Source organism: Macaca thibetana, chromosome 12, assembly GCF_024542745.1.
Source record: "Macaca thibetana thibetana isolate TM-01 chromosome 12, ASM2454274v1, whole genome shotgun sequence".
Classification (NCBI taxonomy): Eukaryota; Metazoa; Chordata; class Mammalia; order Primates; family Cercopithecidae; genus Macaca; species Macaca thibetana.
The window spans coordinates 64264015-64287168 of NC_065589.1; the positions used below are offsets into that span (position 1 = coordinate 64264015).

Here is a 23154-nt window from a genome sequence, read left to right on the forward strand (position 1 = left end):
CTGACCTTAAATCTGCTTGAACTTGATAACATCATAAATAATCTTTTCCAATTCAGAGGCCCCAGAAATCTTCCTCGATGTGAAGCTCCTTGCTGGTCTCACCGTAAAAGCTGGGACCAAGATTGAACTTCCTGCCACTGTAACCGGGAAACCTGAACCTAAAATAACTTGGACAAAGGCTGATACGATTCTGAAGCAGGACAAAAGAATTACCATTGAAAATGTCCCTAAGAAATCCACAGTGACTATTGTTGATAGTAAGAGAAGTGACACTGGCACATACATCATCGAGGCTGTGAATGTGTGTGGCCGGGCCACTGCTGTGGTGGAAGTGAACGTCTTAGGTAAGGAAGGTTCTCATTTTAAAAGGGGATAAACTGTTTGCAGTTACTTTCTTGAAATAAATAAATAAATAAATAAATAAAACATGGTGAACAATTTTTTTCCTGCATCTGTAATGCCATACACAGATAAACCTGGACCACCAGCTGCCTTTGACATCACAGATGTAACCAATGAGTCATGTCTTCTAACATGGAACCCACCACGCGATGATGGTGGATCTAAGATCACAAACTATGTTGTGGAGAGACGAGCAACTGATAGTGAAGTGTGGCACAAGCTCTCATCCACCGTCAAGGATACAAACTTCAAGGCCACCAAATTAATCCCCAATAAAGAGTACATCTTCAGAGTTGCTGCAGAAAACATGTATGGTGTTGGTGAACCAGTTCAGGCCTCTCCAATAACAGCCAAATATCAGTTTGGTAAGTTTCTCAATCAGCTGATTAAAAAAAAAAAAAGGATGCTTATGTCAAACTTGCATTTTGGTGTCATATTGATATACAGGACATATAACATTTTACACCATTATCCTGTCTATAGATCCACCTGGACCTCCAACTCGCCTAGAACCTTCTGATATCACTAAAGATGCAGTGACTCTCACGTGGTGTGAGCCAGATGATGATGGTGGCAGCCCAATCACTGGATACTGGGTTGAAAGACTGGATCCTGATACGGATAAATGGGTTAGATGCAATAAGATGCCAGTAAAGGACACAACATACAGGTATGCTCAGAATCCCCATCAAGATGTTAAGACAGCAGTATATTCAAATGTTTACTCTTTAGTATTCCTTGGGATTACAGATGATTATATATTGCTAAAACATTTTTAAACTACTTTTACTCATATTTGCTATTACCTCATAATTTGAAAAATTATATAAATTCCATTCAAGGGCACATTTCTTAGTTTACTCTAAAATATTAACCTTCAGGAAGTTTCAAAGTATTTGATCCTCCAGTACATTATGATAATGATCATTGTCATAGATATTATAATTAGACTGGTATGTGTGGCCAAGTCTAAAGTGTGCCTGTTAAAAAGCAACTTTAATTTATATTGAAGTGCTTTTCAATTAAATTTCCAAATCATCTTTTCACAATTTAAATAAATTAGTCTCTTCTGTGTAAAGTAAACATAGGCTTCTTCTGCTTCTTACTGTGATGTTATACATGCACTTTGTTCCTAATTCAGAGTGAAAGGTCTCACCAATAAGAAAAAATACAGATTCCGTGTGTTGGCTGAAAATCTTGCTGGACCTGGAAAACCAAGCAAATCAACTGAACCAATCTTAATAAAGGATCCCATAGGTATTATTTATATAATTTTTGTGGTTATTTTGAAGCTCATATGAACTCCTTTTTGACAAACCTAAACAATGATTTCACTGGCTTACAGATCCTCCATGGCCCCCTGGAAAACCAACTGTAAAAGATGTAGGCAAAACATCATTAAGGTTGAATTGGACAAAACCAGAACACGATGGAGGCGCAAAGATTGAGTCTTATATCATTGAAATGCTGAAGACTGGGACAGATGAGTGGGTCAGAGTGGCGGAAGGGGTTCCCACCACTCAGCACTTGCTCCCAGGGCTCATGGAAGGACAGGAATACTCATTCCGAGTTAGAGCTGTGAATAAGGCTGGGGAAAGTGAACCCAGTGAACCCAGCGACCCTGTGCTTTGCCGGGAGAAGCTATGTAAGTCACTCTTGACGTCTGGGGTATGTAAATTCTTCTAATGTCTGCCTATGAACTACGATATGAGAAAATATGAAAAATTCATTACTATTATTTCCTCCTGGCTACATTATTTCTTAATGACTGCCTGCACATTCAGACTGACTATTGGGTAATAAAACAAAAATGAATTTGTTTTCGTTCCTTCTTTTTCAGATCCTCCATCACCACCACGCTGGCTTGAAGTTATTAATATCACAAAAAATACAGCAGACCTAAAATGGACAGTTCCTGAGAAAGATGGAGGGTCCCCCATCACCAACTACATTGTAGAAAAGAGAGACGTCAGGCGAAAAGGCTGGCAAACAGTGGATACCACTGTCAAGGACACCAAGTGCACAGTCACCCCGCTGACTGAGGGCTCTTTATATGTGTTCCGAGTTGCTGCAGAAAATGCTATAGGACAAAGTGACTACACCGAAATTGAGGACTCTGTGCTGGCCAAAGACACCTTTAGTATGCTCTCACACTTAATCTTTGTGACAATAAGTGCTCTCACACTTAATTTTTGTGACAGGAGATTATCACCTTCCCTCTGGTTTTCCTAATCATTGATTATTTTGCTTTCAGCCACTCCTGGACCACCCTATGCCCTGGCAGTGGTTGATGTGACAAAACGACATGTTGACCTAAAGTGGGAGCCACCTAAAAATGATGGTGGAAGACCAATTCAGAGGTAGAATTTGAATTAATTCATAAAGAATAACTTACACTTGGTTGCAAAATCTCAACAATGTTTTTTCATTAATGCTAATGAAATGCTTTGTTATTTCAATAGATATATCATTGAGAAGAAAGAAAGGTTAGGTACCCGTTGGGTGAAAGCTGGAAAGACTGCAGGACCTGACTGTAACTTCAGAGTAACTGATGTCATTGAAGGAACAGAGGTCCAGTTTCAGGTTCGGGCTGAAAATGAAGCTGGAGTTGGCCACCCAAGTGAACCCACAGAAATCCTATCCATTGAAGATCCAACAAGTAAGTAGTGCTGATTATACACAAGATATTGTCTAGAACTTGATGAGACGGTGGATATGAATGTTTCACTCTTTTCGCAGGTCCTCCCTCACCACCCCTTGACCTACATGTGACTGATGCTGGGAGAAAACACATTGCCATTGCTTGGAAGCCTCCAGAGAAAAATGGTGGAAGTCCTATCATAGGATACCATGTTGAAATGTGTCCAGTAGGCACTGAGAAATGGATGCGAGTTAATTCTCGCCCAATAAAGGACTTGAAATTCAAGGTTGAAGAAGGTGTTGTTCCTGACAAAGAATATGTCCTGAGAGTGAGAGCAGTCAATGCTATTGGTGTCAGCGAGCCATCTGAAATCTCTGAAAATGTGGTTGCCAAAGACCCAGACTGTAAGAGCACAATGTCTTTTACAGTTAATAAAATACCCTTTATTCATGCATTGCATTTTGACATACTCTCTTTTTTGCTCTTTCGAATGATATCTTACAGGCAAGCCAACAATTGACCTGGAGACTCATGACATTATTGTTATTGAAGGTGAAAAGTTAAGCATTCCTGTTCCCTTCAGAGCTGTCCCAGTTCCAACTGTTAGTTGGCATAAAGATGGCAAAGAAGTTAAAGCAAGTGATAGATTAACAATGAAGAATGATCACATCTCAGCCCACCTTGAAGTTCCCAAGAGTGTCCATGCAGATGCCGGAGTTTATACCATTACACTGGAGAATAAGCTCGGCTCAGCAACAGCCTCAATCAATGTCAAAGTCATAGGTAATCATTGTTTGAAGAAACACCAGACATTCTTCACATGTAGAGGAAATTAGTTAACTTTGCAGTGCTATTAACAGTATAAATGACTTCATGAACTGGCCACTTGTAAACTAAATGTCACTTCTGATTATGTCTTTCCGTATGAGAAGTAAAACAATTCTAAAGAGATGAAATTGCTAAACTCTTATTAGAGTAATTTATACTAGTTTTAATTATTTGCATGTGAAATACTAATTTAAATAAAATATATTAGCATACCCAAAGAATATTGAAATGACCACAATTTTTTAATTGTACAGCTTCACATTTTCCCGTAGTGTTCTCAACCAGGGATAGTAACATTTTCTGCATTCCCCCCGGCTCTGCAAATAATGTCTGGATATTTGTGGGGCCATTTTTCCTTGGCACACAGACTTGGGGTAGATACCACTGACATTTAGTAGTTGGGAGCCAAGGGTGCTAAATGCTCTGCAGTGTGAATGCCACTCCAGCACATCAAAGATTATCCTACCCAAAATACAGATAGCCCCACTTAGAGACAAGTGCATTATTAAAATGCTGATTTTTCAGGATTACTAGAATAATTATCCATTTCTGTAATAGGCCTACCTGGACCATGCAAAGATATTAAAGCAAGTGATATTACCAAGAGTTCTTGTAAGTTAACCTGGGAACCTCCAGAATTTGATGGTGGAACCCCAATTCTTCATTATGTCCTGGAGCGCAGAGAAGCTGGGAGAAGAACATATATACCAGTCATGTCTGGTGAGAATAAACTGTCGTGGACTGTGAAGGATCTCATACCAAATGGTGAATACTTCTTCCGTGTTAAAGCAGTCAACAAGATTGGTGGAGGAGAATATATTGAACTGAAAAATCCAGTCATTGCCCAAGATCCAAAGCGTAAGTTTGGGCATAGATGTACTATGGCTAAGAACTAATAAACCATAGTTTTGTTTTAAGAAGGTGGTTTTCCTGATACTAACTTTTTTTTCTTATTCTTCAGAACCCCCTGATCCACCTGTAGATGTAGAGGTTCATAATCCTACAGCAGAGGCAATGACTATTACATGGAAGCCACCTTTGTATGACGGAGGAAGCAAGATAATGGGCTACATCATAGAGAAGATTGCTAAGGGTGAAGAAAGGTGGAAGAGATGCAATGAACACCTGGTACCAATCCTGACCTATACAGCAAAAGGACTTGAAGAGGGGAAAGAGTATCAATTCCGTGTGCGAGCAGAGAACGCCGCGGGTATTAGTGAACCTTCTCGGGCTACTCCTCCAACCAAAGCTGTAGATCCCATTGGTAAGTTTTGTTTAATGGAGTTACCACTTTCCCATTTTGAAATAAATGAAAATAATGTTTTGTCAGTTGTTTTCATCAGAACTGAAAACATTTATTGGTTATGATCATTATAGATGCCCCCAAAGTCATTCTGAGAACAAGCCTAGAAGTGAAACGAGGTGATGAAATAGCACTTGATGCAAGTATTTCTGGATCACCTTACCCAACTATTACATGGATAAAGGATGAGAATGCTATTGTACCAGAGGAAATTAAGAAGCGTGCAGCACCCTTGGTTAGAAGAAGGAAGGGTGAAGTTCAAGAAGAAGAACCATTTGTCCTGCCTCTGACACAGCGTTTGAGTATTGACAACAGCAAAAAGGGAGAATCTCAGCTACGCGTCCGAGATTCTCTCCGACCTGACCATGGCCTGTATATGATCAAAGTTGAAAATGACCACGGTATCGCAAAAGCTCCTTGTACTGTCAGTGTGTTAGGTGAGTCATTAAAACTACACTTTCCAATTGAAAAAGGTTTTAGTAAAACATAAAAATAAAAAGTTTGGGGGAGAGTTAAAAGAAATGGGACATAGCTTCAGCAAGTTATCCTCAGTCATATTTTATCTCCTGGCCATGTAAAAGAAATCGCCTGACCTTGTTATTTATTAGCTAATAGAATACAATGATAGATGTGGGAAAACCAGAAATCATGTCAGAGGAGCATGCTCACATTTACATTTTCCATAGCAACCCTTCCCACACATGTTTTTGATTACTGTTCTCTTTTGAAATATTAGATACACCGGGACCACCAATCAACTTTGTATTTGAAGATATCAGAAAGACCTCAGTCCTTTGTAAATGGGAACCACCCCTTGATGATGGTGGCAGTGAAATCATAAACTACACTTTGGAAAAGAAAGACAAGACGAAACCTGACTCAGAATGGATAGTTGTCACTTCAACACTTAGACATTGCAAATATTCAGTAACAAAACTGATTGAAGGAAAAGAGTACCTCTTCCGTGTAAGAGCTGAAAATAGATTTGGGCCAGGTCCACCATGTGTTTCAAAGCCACTTGTAGCTAAAGATCCATTTGGTAAGTTTCCTTTGGCATCTAAAGTTTGCCTTTTACCATGTACTTTAGTATATAATTACTACAGCTTGTAAAATTGCATTTTATGTCATATTAGGGAATTAATTCAAATGTGTTTGTTTTTTTTTTTATCAGAACCACCTGATGCACCAGATAAGCCCATTGTGGAAGATGTTACCAGCAACAGTATGCTAGTGAAATGGAATGAACCAAAAGATAACGGAAGCCCCATTTTGGGTTACTGGCTTGAAAAACGTGAGGTTAATAGTACACATTGGTCTCGTGTCAACAAAAGCCTTCTGAATGCCTTGAAAGCCAATGTAGATGGCTTATTAGAAGGACTCACCTATGTTTTCAGAGTATGTGCTGAAAATGCAGCTGGACCTGGAAAGTTCAGTCCACCTTCAGATCCCAAAACAGCACATGATCCAATCTGTAAGTAGTTCCTTAAGAAGAAGGTGGAGTAGAACAAGTTATTGTACATTTTAAAATCATCAGGGAGGTTGATTTTTATATCTTCATTCATTCTAGCTCCGCCTGGGCCACCTATCCCAAGAGTCACTGACACAAGCTCTACGACTATTGAACTAGAATGGGAACCCCCAGCTTTCAATGGCGGTGGGGAAATTATTGGCTATTTTGTTGATAAGCAGTTGGTTGGCACAAATGAATGGTCACGCTGCACAGAGAAGATGATCAAGGTCCGTCAGTACACAGTCAAAGAAATCCGAGAGGGTGCTGATTATAAACTTCGGGTGAGTGCCGTCAATGTCGCAGGGGAAGGACCGCCTGGAGAAACAGAACCTGTTACTGTGGCTGAACCACAAGGTACTTAACATTATTGGAATAAAATTATGGATATTTTCTCTATACAGGACTATTTTTTAATCTTTCATGGGCTAATGTATGACTGTTCTCTTTCAACAGAGCCTCCAACTGTGGAACTGGATGTTTCTGTCAAGGGTGGAATACAAATAATGGCTGGGAAGACTCTTAGAATTCCAGCTGTGGTAACGGGTCGTCCTGTACCTACAAAAGTATGGACCAAAGAAGAAGGGGAGCTGGATAAAGACCGCGTTGTAATAGACAATGTTGGAACCAAATCTGAACTAATTATCAAGGATGCACTGCGAAAAGACCATGGCAGATATGTGATTACAGCTACAAATAGCTGTGGTTCCAAATTTGCAGCAGCCAGGGTAGAAGTTTTTGGTAAGGAATGTTACATTGATTTTCATAGGATTTTCCCAAATGTTACTATCTTATTACATTGGTTTTTGGCTTTGTTTTGTTTTCAGATGTCCCTGGTCCAGTTCTTGATTTAAAACCTGTTGTAACAAACAGAAAAATGTGTCTACTTAACTGGTCTGATCCAGAAGATGATGGAGGAAGTGAAATAACAGGCTTCATCATTGAAAGAAAAGATGCCAAGATGCATACTTGGAGACAACCAATAGAGACTGAGAGATCTAAATGTGACATCACAGGTCTGCTTGAGGGACAAGAATATAAGTTCCGTGTTATTGCCAAGAACAAGTTTGGCTGTGGCCCTCCTGTTGAAATAGGACCAATTCTTGCAGTTGATCCACTAGGTAAAAGAGAAGGTTTCATTGTGTTTATAGAATAATGTTTTGCTTCTGGTTATATTATTTACTGAGCGTTATGGCTTCAAACTCCCAACAGTCTCAAAATCTATAGCTAAAGAGTAACAAGAGAAGTAAATCAAAAAACTATTAGCAACATTAAAGATATCATATCTGCTATAATTTCAGTGTAATCTGTGACTCTAAGTATATTAATCATGCATGGTTTTTTGTACTGAAAAACTTGGATCTACAGGGGCTTAATAATAACCTAGAAGTAGTTTAGACATATTATGTCTCTCCAGTAGAACACATTGGAAGTCGGGTTTTTAAAATTTACTAGCCTAGTAGTGAGAGAATTCAATATTCTTCGAAAAGATTAGACAATTGCCTGAGGATAAATGCCTTAGTCTTCCTCTATATTCAAAAAGTCCCCATACTGTTAGAATAGAGAGGCCCAAAACCAGAAACAGCCTCCAAATAATAGAAAACCAACCAGAGGGAATCTCCCAGAAATCAATACGAAACACTAAAATTGCACACACAGTAATGCGCACTGACATTCCATCTAAGAAAGCAAAACTTTTGAGGAAGACCCATTCCTCAAGAGACAGAAGAACTTATTCCTTCACCATCACCCCCTGAAAAAAAAAAATTACATCCTATACCACTGCTGCAGCCCATCTATGAATGTCCAATATACCACAGGCTGTGCCAGAGGTACCAGAACAGAGCTGAGCTTCCACTCCTTCTGGTTGCAATAATAGTGAACAAGTATGGATTGGGTCTAGTTTAACCACTGAAAGCTTAACTCTTAGTTTGGTCCTTCAGGAAAGAAAACTTCAGCAGCATTACATAAATCCTCTTTCCATCATATTTTGAACCCACATGTGAGGCAACATGGCTCAAAGTATGTTCGTAGACATTCCCACTATCTGTTAATAAAAGAAAAAACACTTTGCTCTCAGCTGCTCATTCAAAGCAAAACTTCACAGACTTACTTTCCTAGTTCATTAGAATTAGAAGCATCCCCAGTTACAAAGGTAAATAATCTAAAATGTTAAATATGAAAAAGCATATGTGCCCTTGATCTATTTTTCACTGATAATCTTGATGAAAAGTTGGCTAAGAAAAATTCTGTCTATATGAATGTCTATAATTTTGGCAACTGACAAGTTTTAGGAATGACTTTAAATAAGGATGTAAGGTTATGCCAAACAGAAGGCTATTTTTTACATAATTAAGTTGAAGTGAAATATTATTTCTTATATGAATATTTATCTCATGCTAATCATTTTCACTTGCCTCTGGCGAAAGGTCCTCCAACATCTCCAGAGAGGCTGACATACACTGAAAGGACAAAGTCCACTATCACCCTTGACTGGAAAGAGCCCCGCAGTAATGGTGGCAGTCCCATCCAAGGATATATCATTGAAAAACGGCGTCACGACAAACCTGACTTTGAAAGAGTTAACAAGCGACTCTGCCCAACTACATCTCTTCTGGTTGAAAATCTTGATGAACACCAAATGTATGAGTTCCGTGTCAAAGCTGTCAATGAAATTGGTGAAAGTGAACCATCCCTGCCTCTTAATGTAGTCATACAAGATGATGAAGGTGCGAAATCTGAATATAATAATAATTTTAATGCATTTTACAGTGTGCCTTTATCCCATAAGTTGAAAAAATGTCCTTATGACTTTGCTACTTTTTTTTCTTTCTCTTCTCTTTGCAGTGCCTCCAACTATTAAGTTGCGTCTGAGTGTTCGAGGAGACACTATCAAAGTTAAGGCAGGAGAGCCTGTCCACATCCCTGCAGATGTGACAGGCCTTCCAATGCCTAAGATTGAATGGTCCAAAAATGAAACCGTAATTGAAAAACCCACTGAGGCACTTCAGATAACCAAGGAAGAGGTATCCCGAAGTGAGGCAAAAACTGAGCTTATCATTCCCAAAGCAGTCCGGGAAGACAAAGGCACTTACACAGTTACTGCTTCCAATCGCCTTGGCTCAGTGTTCCGAAATGTTCACGTTGAAGTATATGGTAGGTGACTTGCTTTCTTACATCAAAAAGGCATCCAGTGTCTGTTTAAGAATTGCCTTCTCAATATTCTCTGTTGATTCCTTTCCAGACCGCCCATCCCCACCAAGAAACCTTGCTGTTACTGACATTAAAGCTGAATCTTGCTACTTGACATGGGATGCCCCTCTTGATAATGGTGGCAGTGAAATCACCCATTATGTTATTGACAAACGTGATGCAAGTAGGAAGAAAACAGAATGGGAGGAAGTCACCAACACTGCTGTAGAGAAAAGATATGGGGTAAACTCTTCTAAATATTTTCTTAAACACATTAAAAGTACATTACTCTGGTTTGATGCCATTTTAGTATAACCTTGGAATTTGATAATTAAACTCAAAACCAAACACAATAAGCTGCTATTTTGTTATTGTAGTGTTTAGCCCCATACACATAAGGCTCCTTAGTAAATAGCGTTTGATACACAGATACTCTTTTAATTGAGATCCACTATCAGGTACAATACATCTACATATTTTTATTTTTAAAATGCTTTCTCCTTTTCTCTGTCTTCCCATGTTTTGAGTCTATATATTTATTTCTTCTTATAGTCATCCCTCCCAAAATAAGTTGAATTTTTAAATGAGTGAAAATCAACATAAGTATATTCTCTTCAATAAATTTCTATTTTCTAATTTCTAGATCTGGAAACTGATCCCCAATGGTCAGTATGAGTTCCGAGTCAGGGCAGTGAATAAATACGGAATCAGTGATGAGTGCAAATCAGATAAAGTAGTCATTCAAGATCCTTATCGCCTTCCTGGACCTCCAGGAAAACCAAAAGTTTTGGCACGCACCAAAGGATCAATGCTAGTGAGCTGGACTCCTCCTTTGGACAATGGTGGCTCTCCAATTACTGGCTACTGGCTGGAGAAAAGAGAAGAGGGAAGTCCTTACTGGTCACGTGTTAGCCGAGCACCAGTAACCAAAGTAGGATTGAAAGGCGTGGAATTTAATGTTCCTCGTTTGATTGAAGGCGTTAAATACCAGTTCAGAGCCATGGCAATAAATGCTGCAGGAATTGGTCCTCCCAGTGAACCATCAGATCCAGAGGTTGCAGGAGATCCCATATGTAAGTATGCTTCCATTTCTAGGGACTAATTTCTAAAGCACAAAGTCACTAAATGGGTAATTCTGCTCTTAAATTTCTTATATTTTTCTATGCCAAATTATTTTATTAAAATAAAAAAGGTTCATATTCACATAGACTATCAGAAGTATATATGTATACATACAGGTACATATATATACATACACACATACATAAAATCATACAGTTTGTAAACTCTTGGATTAAACAAAATATTTTATGAGGAATCACAATAATAAAGACCTGGACTATAAACTGCTATCTCTTCTGATACTTTAAATAAGTTTCTAGCTCATTAGATACTGGGGAAATCATCTCTCCCACCAAACAGTCTGACCTTCCAGACTTTTCAACAAAAAGCAAAGTGTTGTTAGATTTTCAATAATATTATTGAACAAAGATTTAGGATTCTCAGGCGTAGTCTGTGAGGTCAAATAAGAGAGGAAAATTCTTCTAAAAGATCTATGAGCAGATTAGTTCAAAAATTTAAAAATACTGTGGCCTAATAATTCATCCTATTTGCCATATATCTGATTAGATTCTCTAGAGAAGAAAAATTCAATTATTTGTTAAAAAGAAAATTTTAAATACTCAAGTGCTATGTGGAGCATATATACATATATAAGGAGATAGTTATTCATTCATTTGCAAACTAGTACTGAACATGTGTTTTGTGCAAGGATCCATATTAACCACTGGAGGGGGAAAAGTTAAGATTAAAAAGACAAGTGGAGTAAGATAATTTCTGTAATTGTAAAGCACTTTCAGAAAGGTAAAGGATTGTTATGGGATTATTGTAGACACTGATCCTGTCCCTAAAGGGCATTAAGATTAGTTTGTGTTCACAGGTTTGCTAGCTATTGATGGAATCATTTTAAAATTTTCATATTGTGCCAAATTAAATTTAAATCATGTTTTCAGTAAAGACTATTGTAGAATTTCAGGCCGGGCGCGGTGGCTCAAGCCTGTAATCCCAGCACTTTGGGAGGCCGAGACGGGCGGATCACGAGGTCAGGAGATCGAGACCATCCTGGCTAACACGGTGAAACCCCGTCTCTACTAAAAAAATACAAAAAACTAGCCGGGCGCGGTGGCGGGCGCCTGTAGTCCCAACTACTCGGGAGGCTGAGGCAGGAGAATGGCGTGAACCCGGGAGGCGGAGCTTGCAGTGAGCTGAGATCCGGCCACTGCACTCCAGCCTGGGCGGCAGAGCGAGACTCCGTCTCAAAAAAAAAAAAAAAAAAAAAAAAAAGACTATTGTAGAATTTCTTCAAAGGGATCTCAAAAGTAAAGTAGTTTTTCACCAATCATGTGTAAATAGAATGTAAATCTAACAAGATAGTAAGTAGTCTTTCTATTCCCAGTTAGTTGTTTGCTTTCTCTGTTTTTTCATTAACACTAAAGGAAAACAGACCATTTCCTTTGTTTCTCTTCTCTAGAAGCCAACTGTATTTCCTTTTAGCATTTCTATTTTGGTATTTTAATAGATTAAAAATAATATATGATCATGTGTAGTAAAAGATTCTAGCACTTCATCAGCTTTAAAATCTGATGAAGCTTTTTTTCTTTGTTATTAGTTCCACCGGGGCCACCTTCTTGCCCAGAAGTAAAAGATAAAACAAAGTCAAGCATCTCACTAGGATGGAAACCTCCAGCCAAAGACGGTGGCAGCCCAATCAAAGGATACATTGTAGAAATGCAAGAAGAAGGTACTACTGACTGGAAAAGAGTAAATGAACCAGACAAACTTATAACTACCTGTGAATGTGTGGTGCCTAATCTGAAAGAGCTCAGGAAGTACAGATTCAGAGTGAAAGCTGTCAATGAAGCTGGTGAATCTGAACCAAGTGATACAACCGGGGAGATCCCTGCCACTGATATTCAAGGTACTAGTACTTACTCAGTTTATGTATTCCTCTTTGGATCTCATTATAAAATTGATTAATTTACTTTTCAATTACTCTTCAATTGAAGATATTTCAATTACTTTTTGACAAATATGAGTTAAATCCTGTTAAATTGTATGTGGTATTACAGAGGAACCAGAAGTTTTCATTGACATTGGAGCACAGGACTGTCTGGTTTGTAAAGCTGGCTCACAGATTAGGATTCCTGCTGTCATCAAGGGACGCCCAACACCAAAATCATCTTGGGAATTTGATGGAAAGGCAAAGAAAGCAATGAAGGTAAGAAAATAACCATTCTCCTCTTTTTTCCACTGAATCACTATGAGTAGTATTTATACTACAACTGACTGTCTCCTTTTCTAATAGGATGGAGTTCATGACATACCCGAAGATTCACAGGTAAAAAATAATAATAATTAAAATAATTCAAAATATGGTTGACTTCAATACTACTATGATTTCATTCAATGTATGACTACTATTTTCTTTGTACAGCTCGAGACTGCTGAAAACTCCTCAGTAATTATTATTCCGGAGTGTAAACGATCTCATACAGGCAAATACAGCATCACAGCCAAGAATAAAGCAGGACAAAAGACTGCAAATTGCAGAGTTAAAGTCATGGGTAAGAAAGACTTTGAAAGTTGCAAAAGAATAAAAACAAATCATGTTTAAGCATTTAAGGAACTTTGCTTATATTGTGATTTACATCCAACAGATGTACCAGGCCCACCCAAAGATCTGAAAGTCAGCGATATCACAAGGGGTAGTTGCAGACTTTCATGGAAGATGCCAGATGACGATGGAGGAGACAGGATCAAAGGCTATGTTATCGAGAAGAGAACTATTGATGGAAAAGCCTGGACCAAAGTCAATCCAGACTGTGGAAGCACCACATTTGTAGTGCCTGATCTCCTCTCTGAACAGCAATATTTCTTCCGTGTGCGAGCAGAAAACCGTTTTGGTATTGGCCCACCTGTGGAAACCATTCAGAGGACCACTGCCAGAGATCCGATATGTAAGCTTTAAAGTCTAAATTTAAAATATCTTCTCAAAATTGAAGTATATTATTATAAACAATGCTTAATACTTCCTTTAACTATTTTTAAAGATCCTCCTGATCCTCCTATTAAACTCAAAATTGGCCTCATCACAAAGAACACAGTGCATCTGTCATGGAAACCCCCAAAGAATGATGGGGGCTCCCCTGTTACCCACTATATTGTTGAGTGCCTTGCATGGGACCCTACTGGAACAAAGAAAGAAGCCTGGAGGCAGTGCAATAAGCGTGATGTGGAAGAACTGCAATTTACTGTTGAAGACCTAGTAGAGGGTGGGCAATATGAATTCCGAGTCAAAGCTGTCAATGCTGCAGGAGTCAGCAAGCCTTCAGCCACTGTTGGCCCCGTGACTGTCAAAGACCAGACATGTAAGTACCAATGTACTGACAAAGAATGTCCTCCTTACGACTGCCTTCCTAGGTGTTCAATAATAGTTCAAAATTAAAAGAGCTATATCTGTACCTTAGAAAGCCACCATGGCTTGAATGTAGACATGGGCACATTATTCAATTACTCATTCCCTCAATTTCCACAGAATTTTCACATTCCCTTACCTGTTAACTTTTCTCTATTCAAAGGAGATGATGTCTGTAATTTCCTCGCTGTAATTTTCTCCATGGCAGGCTGTTTTACTTATCAGAGGTTAAAGCAATTTCTCTGCATGCTCCTCAAAAGGGACAGAAAGTAACTAGTCATTTGCTTAGCAACTGCTGAGACCCATTTATCTTCACAATCAAGTTTCTATTTCTCTATATGAGAAAAGATATATCCATTTTAATGAAGTATATATAATATATATGGTAATAATTCTTCCTCTGATAATTACCATCACGACTGTTGTGTATCTGTTTATTCTCTCATCTAAGTGTAAAGAAACTGTAGTTGCTACCCTCTTTGAATATTTCTGTCCTAAATTTGAGCAAAATGGAAAATTCCTTCCCTTTTATTAACAGTTATATTTCTTAAAAGGGGAATTCACCTTCTTATGTATCCCTTCATAATTCTGCATAAACATTAGAGAGTGTCCCATGATACTCTCCTACTACAATCTCCTCTCTTCCCTTTTGTCAGGATATGAGAATATAATAATATGCATCATTACATGCATAATGATGCCAAATAAAGAGCGGCAAGCCCTGATATACAGCCACATGTGTACCTGCTCCCCAAACAAGTGTAATAGTGTTAAAGACAGAACCGTTCTTTACATTGGGCTGAGCTACAAAGTCTGACTACGGTGGATTCAAACAGCTTTATAGTCACTGTGAATTCTACTTTCTATCCCTCAATGCTTTTTGCTCGTAATGACAACTTTTTTTCAATAATCTAGGCCCACCATCAATCGATCTAACAGAATTCATGGAGGTTGAAGAAGGAACTGATGTTAACATTGTGGCCAAAATTAAAGGTGTGCCATTCCCAACACTAACCTGGTTTAAAGCTCCTCCAAAGAAGCCTGATAACAAAGAACCTGTTCTCTATGACACCCATGTCAACAAACTGGTGGTGGATGATACTTGCACTTTAGTTATTCCACAGTCTCGCAGGAGTGACACTGGCTTATATACCATCACAGCTGTAAATAATCTGGGAACAGCATCAAAGGAGATGAGACTGAATGTCCTGGGTAAAGATTGCATGGTTTGGTTAAAACTACTTGTTTTTCTGTTCATAAATAACATTTGGCTTTAAAATCATCTGACTGATAAAGGGTTCCTTCTTTAAACCATTTTAGGTCGTCCTGGCCCCCCAGTGGGACCCATAAAATTTGAATCTGTTTCAGCAGAGCAAATGACACTGTCTTGGCTTCCACCTAAAGATGATGGTGGGTCTAAGATTACAAACTATGTAATTGAGAAAAGAGAAGCTAACAGGAAGACATGGGTCCGTGTCTCCAGTGAACCTAAAGAGTGCACGTACACGATTCCCAAATTGCTAGAAGGCCATGAATACGTATTCCGAATCATGGCCCAGAATAAATATGGCATTGGAGAACCTCTTGACAGTGAACCTGAAACAGCAAGAAACCTCTTCTGTAAGTAGGACAACATTTTCACAAACAAAGTCATTTTTACTTTTTCAAAAAAATTTCTTATAATCAATATGATCTTTTTCACAGCTGTCCCTGGAGCACCAGATAAACCAACAGTTAGCAGCGTGACTCGTAACTCCATGACCGTCAACTGGGAAGAGCCAGAATATGATGGAGGCTCTCCCGTGACAGGGTACTGGCTGGAAATGAAAGACACTACTTCAAAGAGATGGAAGAGAGTTAACCGAGATCCTATCAAAGCCATGACTCTGGGTGTTTCTTATAAAGTGACTGGTCTTATTGAAGGTTCTGACTATCAATTCCGGGTATATGCAATCAATGCTGCTGGTGTGGGTCCAGCAAGTCTGCCATCAGACCCAGTGACTGCTAGAGATCCAATTGGTAAGCCTTGAAACCATTCCTTTTTTTTAATCTTATTTTCCAAAAGTGCCTTGGGAAAGTCAAGAATACTAATGTATACTGGCTCTTTCCAGCTCCTCCTGGTCCTCCATTTCCCAAAGTGACAGATTGGACTAAATCATCTGCAGATCTGGAGTGGTCTCCCCCACTAAAAGATGGTGGATCCAAAGTAACTGGATACATCGTTGAATATAAAGAAGAAGGAAAAGAAGAATGGGAAAAGGTAGGAAAACTTGGCACTAAGGAAATGCACTATGAATAAACTAAAAATGTCTTAGTTATTCTCAATCCCATTAACTTCTGTCTATGTTTTTTGGATTAAGAAATCAGGAAAATAGCATAATTTTAACTCAAATTCCAAACGTCTGTTAATGTCAGAAATCTAATCAAAAGTTAAGTCATGATATTACTAATCTTTTGGTTATAAATCCTGGAATGTGGAATAAATAAATAAAGGTTTAATTGTTTGACAATAATTTTAAAGCATAACTCCTGCCAAGTTATTCCATTCAGTGTTGCCTGTAGTATCTGATCCCTGAAACCTAAACCAGCAACAATTTTCCCAGAGTAAACAGTTAAATAGGCTGCTGGTGATGCTTTAGGAAGTCATTAAAGCAAGAAGCTACAGATGACTATTCTAATTTTAAAATGTTTATGATTTCTCCCCAGGGTAAAGATAAAGAAGTGAGAGGAACAAAGCTTGTTGTGACAGGATTAAAGGAAGGAGCATTCTACAAATTTAGAGTTAGAGCAGTCAACATTGCTGGCATTGGAGAACCTGGAGAGGTCACAGATGTCATTGAAATGAAAGACAGACTTGGTAATTATCAATACTTCTTTTATGCCATCAGTATTTATGTTTCAGATTGAAGGGGGAAAAATCACATTTGTAATTTTCAATTGCTTCCAGTTTTACCTGACCTTCAGCTAGATGCCAGTGTCAGAGATAGAATTGTCGTCCATGCTGGAGGAGTGATCCGAATCATTGCCTATGTGTCTGGAAAGCCTCCTCCAACCGTCACCTGGAACATGAATGAAAGAGCCTTACCTCAAGAAGCCACCATTGAGACTACAGCTATTAGCTCATCCATGGTCATCAAGAACTGCCAGAGGAGCCATCAAGGCGTCTATTCTCTTCTTGCCAAAAATGAAGCCGGAGAAAGAAAGAAGACAATTATTGTTGATGTATTAGGTAAATACTTTCAATTTGGCTGTACAACTTTTTAAACCAACATTCTTATTATATTTACACAAGGCTACACTGTGTGCTATGTAACAAACATTTTGGAAAATAAGAAAAATCACCCATAATCACGTTGAACATTATTAGAATTTCTAAAAATTTCCTCCTTACTTTTTTATTATATGCATATTCTGTTTGGTGGGTCTAAGATTACAAACTATATAATTGAGAAAACAGATGCTAACAAGAAGACATACATCCATGTCTCCAGTGAACCTAAAGAGTGCATGTACACAATTCCCAAATTGCTAGAAGGCCATGAATATGTATTCTGAATCATGGCCCAGAATAAATCTGACTTTTTTATAGAACTTGCCCCCATACTGTCTATTATGTTGTTATACAGTTTTCATAGAAGCAACTTTCCTTCAAGTGTACATGAATGTTTAACAATTTGCCAGTGCTGACCATTTCACATCATGAGACTCTATCCCTATCACAAAATTATCATAATAATGCAAAAACTTCTTTGAAGGGTTTCAGTATTCTAATTGAAGAGAGGCATCATAGTTGGTTATCAATATTGCATTTCTAGTCATTGAATATAGAGTTGAACTCTATGAGGCTTTTTCATGCCTCTCATTGGAGGCTTTAGTCCAGTGATTGGCTCAGAACTTGAAGCCCTTCCACTCAGAGCTCTTTCTAAGCATGTCTCTAGGCACAACAATACTCCAGTCACAGTTTTTATGTGAAATTTGCCAGTTCTATGTTGAATATAATTAATATAAGAATGTCATAAGGAAAAATATTTCATTAACCTATAATCCCACAAACTTTCAGGTTAGTTTCAAGCACCTAAAGCTCTTTTGCCTAATGGCTACTACTCTAATTTGAAAACTGGTACATTTCCATGTTAATTATTTGCAACCTCCTCAAAGTCATTCTGAAATTTGGGGCCTCCTATGCTGCTCATTGATCCACTGATCATCCAGAAAGAATCCATCTCTCCCTCCTTTTCCCCTGGAGAGGAAACTGGACATAGAAACTGACTATGCCACTCTTACCCACCTCCTGTATCCCTCTGCATGTTTGCCTCCCAGCTCCCTCCTGTCCAACTCACGAATTGCTTTTAAAAAGCATTTTTATTTTCCCTTCAGCCTCTACTAAAAGCATGGTAACCAGTAACTGTTGCAAAACTACTTCATTAACAAATGTGGGGCTTGATGCTATGACTCACGCCTGTAATCCCCTGACTTTGGGAGGCCGAGGCAGGTGGCTCACTTGAAGTCAGGAGTTCGAGACCGGCCTGGCCAACATGGTGAAACCCTGTTTCTACTAAAAATGCAAAAATTAGCCAGGTATGGTGGCACGCACCTATAGTCCCAGCTGCTTGTGAGGCTGAGGCAGGAGAATTGCTTGAACCTAGGAAGCGGAGGTTGCAGTGAGCTGAGATCGCGCCACTGCACTCCAGCCTGGGTGACAGAGCGAGATTCCATCTCAAAAAAAAAAAAAAAAAAAGTGGTTGACTGTTTTTGTATTGACTAGATAGCAGGAGGAGGAGAAAAACTAACTCAATTAGTAGACACAAAACCTTATTTTCTTCATAACAACATTTTGTCTCCTTTTAAAAAACAAATGTTGAGCATTATCTTTCATTGAAGGCAAACAGCTTGAAATATTTTCTTCTTATTTCCAGATGTTCCGGGTCCTGTTGGAACACCATTCCTAGCTCACAACCTAACCAATGAGTCCTGCAAACTGACATGGTTTTCTCCAGAAGATGATGGAGGCTCTCCAATCACCAATTATGTCATTGAAAAGCGTGAATCTGACCGCAGAGCATGGACCCCAGTGACATATACAGTTACCCGACAAAATGCTACTGTCCAGGGTCTCATTCAAGGAAAAGCCTACTTTTTCCGAGTCGCGGCTGAAAATAGTATTGGCATGGGTCCATTTGTTGAGACATCAGAGGCACTTGTTATCAGAGAGCCAATAAGTAAGTAAAATTAAAAACAACTTTATGCTTAATCACTTCTTTACTCATTTAGTACAAGACGATGGTAAAAAAAAATATGTGTATAAATGCCATACATTTCATTCATTTGACAAGTAGTTATTACACAACTACTCAGTATCTGATTTGGTAGTACTTGGACAGTGATTGTGAAAGAGATTTTACAAATACGTATAATTCATCAAATTTCTTTTGTTTTTTTTTTTCTTGGTTTTGTTTTGACACATAGTCTTACTCTGTTACCAAGGCTGGAGTGTAGTGTCATGATCTTGGCTCAGTGCAACCTCCACCTCCGAGGTTCAAGTGATTCTTGTGTCTCAGTCTCCCAAGGAGCTGGGATTACAGACATGCACCACCATGCCCGGCTAATTTTTGCATTTTTAGTAGAGACACGGTTTTGCCATGTTGGCCAGGCTGGTCTCAAACTCCTGACCTCAAGTGATCCACCTGCCTCGGCCTCTGAAAGTGCTGGCATTACTACGCCTGGCCCATTTATCAAATCTCTTCCATCTATACCTCACAGATTTTTTAAAATTCCCACTTAATGGCATTAATAGAAACTGAATTATTTTCCTACGTCTAAAACTACCAACTCTGAAGATCTTTCTTAAATTATTTGTCCTCAGCAAACCTCATTTCCTCATCTGTCAAGTGAAGAAATTCTATTGTATTTGGTCCTTTTTAACTCTAATAGTTTTCGGATGAGACCTCTTTTGCTATTTATGGGAGCAGAGAGTTTAATGTTTAAACACAATCCTCAGAAAAAGAATATTCACTACATCCTACTACATTCTTAATGTGACACTTTTTTTCTACCACAATTCCTATACTTATATTCACAGCTGTACCAGAACGTCCTGAAGACCTGGAAGTCAAAGAAGTTACTAAAAGTACTGTAACTTTGACTTGGAATCCTCCTAAGTATGATGGCGGGTCAGAAATTATTAACTATGTCCTAGAAAGTCGGCTCATTGGAACTGAGAAGTTCCACAAAGTTACAAATGACAACTTGCTTAGCAGAAAATACACTGTTAAAGACTTAAAAGAAGGTGATACCTATGAGTACCGTGTCAGTGCTGTCAACATTGTTGGACAAGGCAAACCATCATTTTGCACCAAGCCAATTACTTGCAAGGATGAGCTGGGTATGTGTCTACTACAATTTATACTTCAGAAACTTGCACATTTGTAGTTTGTAATAAGACATCAGTAAAAATGACTTGCCTTTATAATTGTAAATTTTAGCACCCCCAACACTTCACCTCGACTTCAGAGATAAGCTCACGATTCGAGTTGGTGAAGCTTTTGCCCTCACTGGCCGTTACTCAGGCAAACCAAAGCCTAAGGTTTCCTGGTTCAAAGATGAAGCTGATGTGCTGGAAGATGATCGCACTCACATAAAGACTACACCAACAACACTTGCTTTAGAGAAGATCAAGGCCAAACGTTCAGATTCCGGCAAATACTGTGTGGTTGTGGAGAATAGTACAGGCTCTAGGAAAGGTTTCTGTCAAGTTAATGTTGTTGGTAAGTCTTATTTAGTGGAAAGAATAGATCTTCTTTTCTTTCAAAAGCAGAAATGGAAATAACATTTTGTGCCATGATTTTTTTTTTCTGCAGACCGTCCTGGTCCACCAGTAGGACCAGTTATTTTTGATGAGGTGACCAAAGATTACATGGTTATCTCTTGGAAGCCTCCTTTAGATGATGGAGGCAGTGAAATCACCAATTATATTATTGAGAAGAAGGAAGTGGGTAAAGACGTCTGGATGCCCGTGACATCTGCAAGTGCTAAAACAACATGCAAAGTTTCTAAACTACTTGAAGGAAAAGATTATATTTTCCGGATACACGCTGAAAATCTGTATGGAATAAGTGATCCTCTGGTGTCTGATTCAATGAAAGCCAAAGATCGTTTCAGTATGCATTATGTCTCTTTTTAGTGATTCAATGCTTGATATAACTAATAGGAAGAAATAAATTTCTAACACATTTTCCAACATTTGTTACAGGGGTTCCTGATGCACCTGATCAGCCAATTGTTACAGAAGTTACCAGAGACACTGCATTAGTAACCTGGAACAAGCCACATGATGGAGGAAAACCCATCACAAACTATATCCTGGAAAAGAGAGAAACTATGTCTAAACGATGGGCTAGAGTTACCAAAGATCCTATTCATCCGTACACTAAATTTAGGGTTCCTGATCTTCTAGAAGGATGTCAGTATGAATTCCGGGTTTCTGCAGAAAATGAAATTGGTATTGGAGATCCAAGCCCACCATCCAAACCAGTCTTTGCTAAAGATCCAATTGGTATAGTATTAATGGATTTATTCAGTTTTCATGTTATTTAACTTTGTTTTCAGCTATATGCTAATTCATTTTTTACTTTTATTTTTTAGCTAAACCAAGTCCACCTGTTAATCCTGAAGCAATAGATACAACATGCAATTCAGTCGATCTAACTTGGCAGCCACCACGTCATGATGGTGGGAGCAAGATTCTGGGTTATATAGTTGAGTACCAGAAAGTTGGAGATGAAGAGTGGAGAAGAGCCAATCACACCCCTGAGTCATGTCCTGAAACTAAATATAAAGTCACCGGTCTTCGGGACGGTCAAACCTATAAGTTCAGAGTGTTAGCAGTCAATGAAGCTGGTGAATCAGATCCAGCTCATGTTCCAGAGCCAGTCCTAGTAAAAGATAGACTTGGTGAGTAAAATGCTCTCACCTGTGTTTGCAAGGAAAATAGATGTCTGATTGTATGTGTTTAATTATAATCTGCATTATGGATCAAATCTGAGTGTTCTGTTCTCTTTTTTCTAGAACCCCCTGAGTTGATTCTTGATGCCAACATGGCAAGAGAACAACACATTAAGGTTGGTGATACTCTAAGACTTAGTGCCATCATCAAAGGAGTGCCATTCCCAAAAGTAACTTGGAAAAAAGAAGACAGAGATGCTCCAACTAAAGCAAGAATTGATGTGACTCCAGTTGGTAGCAAGCTTGAAATTCGTAATGCTGCCCATGAAGATGGTGGAATTTATTCTTTAACAGTGGAGAATCCAGCTGGTTCAAAAACTGTCTCAGTAAAAGTACTTGTATTAGGTAAGAATTTTAATACTTATGCCATTAAAAATAAATTTTGATAATTTTGAGCTCTTATTTGGATAAAATTACTTATAAAACTGTTATTTAACACTTTTTAGATAAACCTGGGCCACCTAGAGATCTGGAAGTCAGTGAAATTAGGAAAGATTCTTGTTACCTTACTTGGAAAGAACCACTGGATGATGGTGGTTCTGTTATTACCAATTATGTGGTTGAGAGGAGAGATGTTGCCAGCGCCCAGTGGTCATCTCTCTCAGCTACATCAAAGAAAAAGAGTCACTTGGCTAAACATCTGAATGAAGGCAACCAGTACCTCTTCCGAGTAGCTGCAGAGAACCAGTATGGACGTGGTCCTTTTGTTGAAACACCAAAACCAATCAAGGCTCTGGATCCTCTCCGTAAGTTGCTTTCTCTGAATACAAAACTATTGTTTGACTGTCCTCAAGAATATTCCTTTT

The 23154-nt window shown here is 38.6% G+C and overlaps 1 protein-coding gene across 1 annotated transcript in view; it reads left to right on the plus strand.

Annotated features, from left to right (window-relative positions):
- Window positions 1-23154, plus strand: part of TTN (titin) — a 273451-nt gene that overhangs the window by 183252 nt on the left and 67045 nt on the right. The window contains exons 242-283 of the mRNA XM_050750513.1: window positions 57-344; window positions 471-767; window positions 886-1072; window positions 1544-1659; window positions 1748-2047; window positions 2243-2542; window positions 2657-2762; window positions 2865-3061; window positions 3142-3447; window positions 3548-3826; window positions 4430-4729; window positions 4833-5135; window positions 5249-5611; window positions 5911-6213; window positions 6346-6645; window positions 6742-7038; window positions 7138-7422; window positions 7509-7802; window positions 9111-9410; window positions 9529-9837; window positions 9926-10116; window positions 10517-10946; window positions 12542-12850; window positions 13002-13150; window positions 13238-13270; window positions 13367-13496; window positions 13590-13889; window positions 13983-14300; window positions 15263-15559; window positions 15668-15967; window positions 16052-16366; window positions 16459-16607; window positions 17054-17204; window positions 17295-17576; window positions 19264-19566; window positions 20427-20729; window positions 20830-21111; window positions 21205-21504; window positions 21597-21899; window positions 21989-22297; window positions 22412-22693; window positions 22795-23094. Of these exons, the coding sequence (XP_050606470.1) occupies window positions 57-344; window positions 471-767; window positions 886-1072; window positions 1544-1659; window positions 1748-2047; window positions 2243-2542; window positions 2657-2762; window positions 2865-3061; window positions 3142-3447; window positions 3548-3826; window positions 4430-4729; window positions 4833-5135; window positions 5249-5611; window positions 5911-6213; window positions 6346-6645; window positions 6742-7038; window positions 7138-7422; window positions 7509-7802; window positions 9111-9410; window positions 9529-9837; window positions 9926-10116; window positions 10517-10946; window positions 12542-12850; window positions 13002-13150; window positions 13238-13270; window positions 13367-13496; window positions 13590-13889; window positions 13983-14300; window positions 15263-15559; window positions 15668-15967; window positions 16052-16366; window positions 16459-16607; window positions 17054-17204; window positions 17295-17576; window positions 19264-19566; window positions 20427-20729; window positions 20830-21111; window positions 21205-21504; window positions 21597-21899; window positions 21989-22297; window positions 22412-22693; window positions 22795-23094 (11166 nt within the window). The remainder of the gene's footprint in view (window positions 1-56; window positions 345-470; window positions 768-885; window positions 1073-1543; window positions 1660-1747; window positions 2048-2242; window positions 2543-2656; window positions 2763-2864; window positions 3062-3141; window positions 3448-3547; window positions 3827-4429; window positions 4730-4832; window positions 5136-5248; window positions 5612-5910; window positions 6214-6345; window positions 6646-6741; window positions 7039-7137; window positions 7423-7508; window positions 7803-9110; window positions 9411-9528; window positions 9838-9925; window positions 10117-10516; window positions 10947-12541; window positions 12851-13001; window positions 13151-13237; window positions 13271-13366; window positions 13497-13589; window positions 13890-13982; window positions 14301-15262; window positions 15560-15667; window positions 15968-16051; window positions 16367-16458; window positions 16608-17053; window positions 17205-17294; window positions 17577-19263; window positions 19567-20426; window positions 20730-20829; window positions 21112-21204; window positions 21505-21596; window positions 21900-21988; window positions 22298-22411; window positions 22694-22794; window positions 23095-23154) is intronic.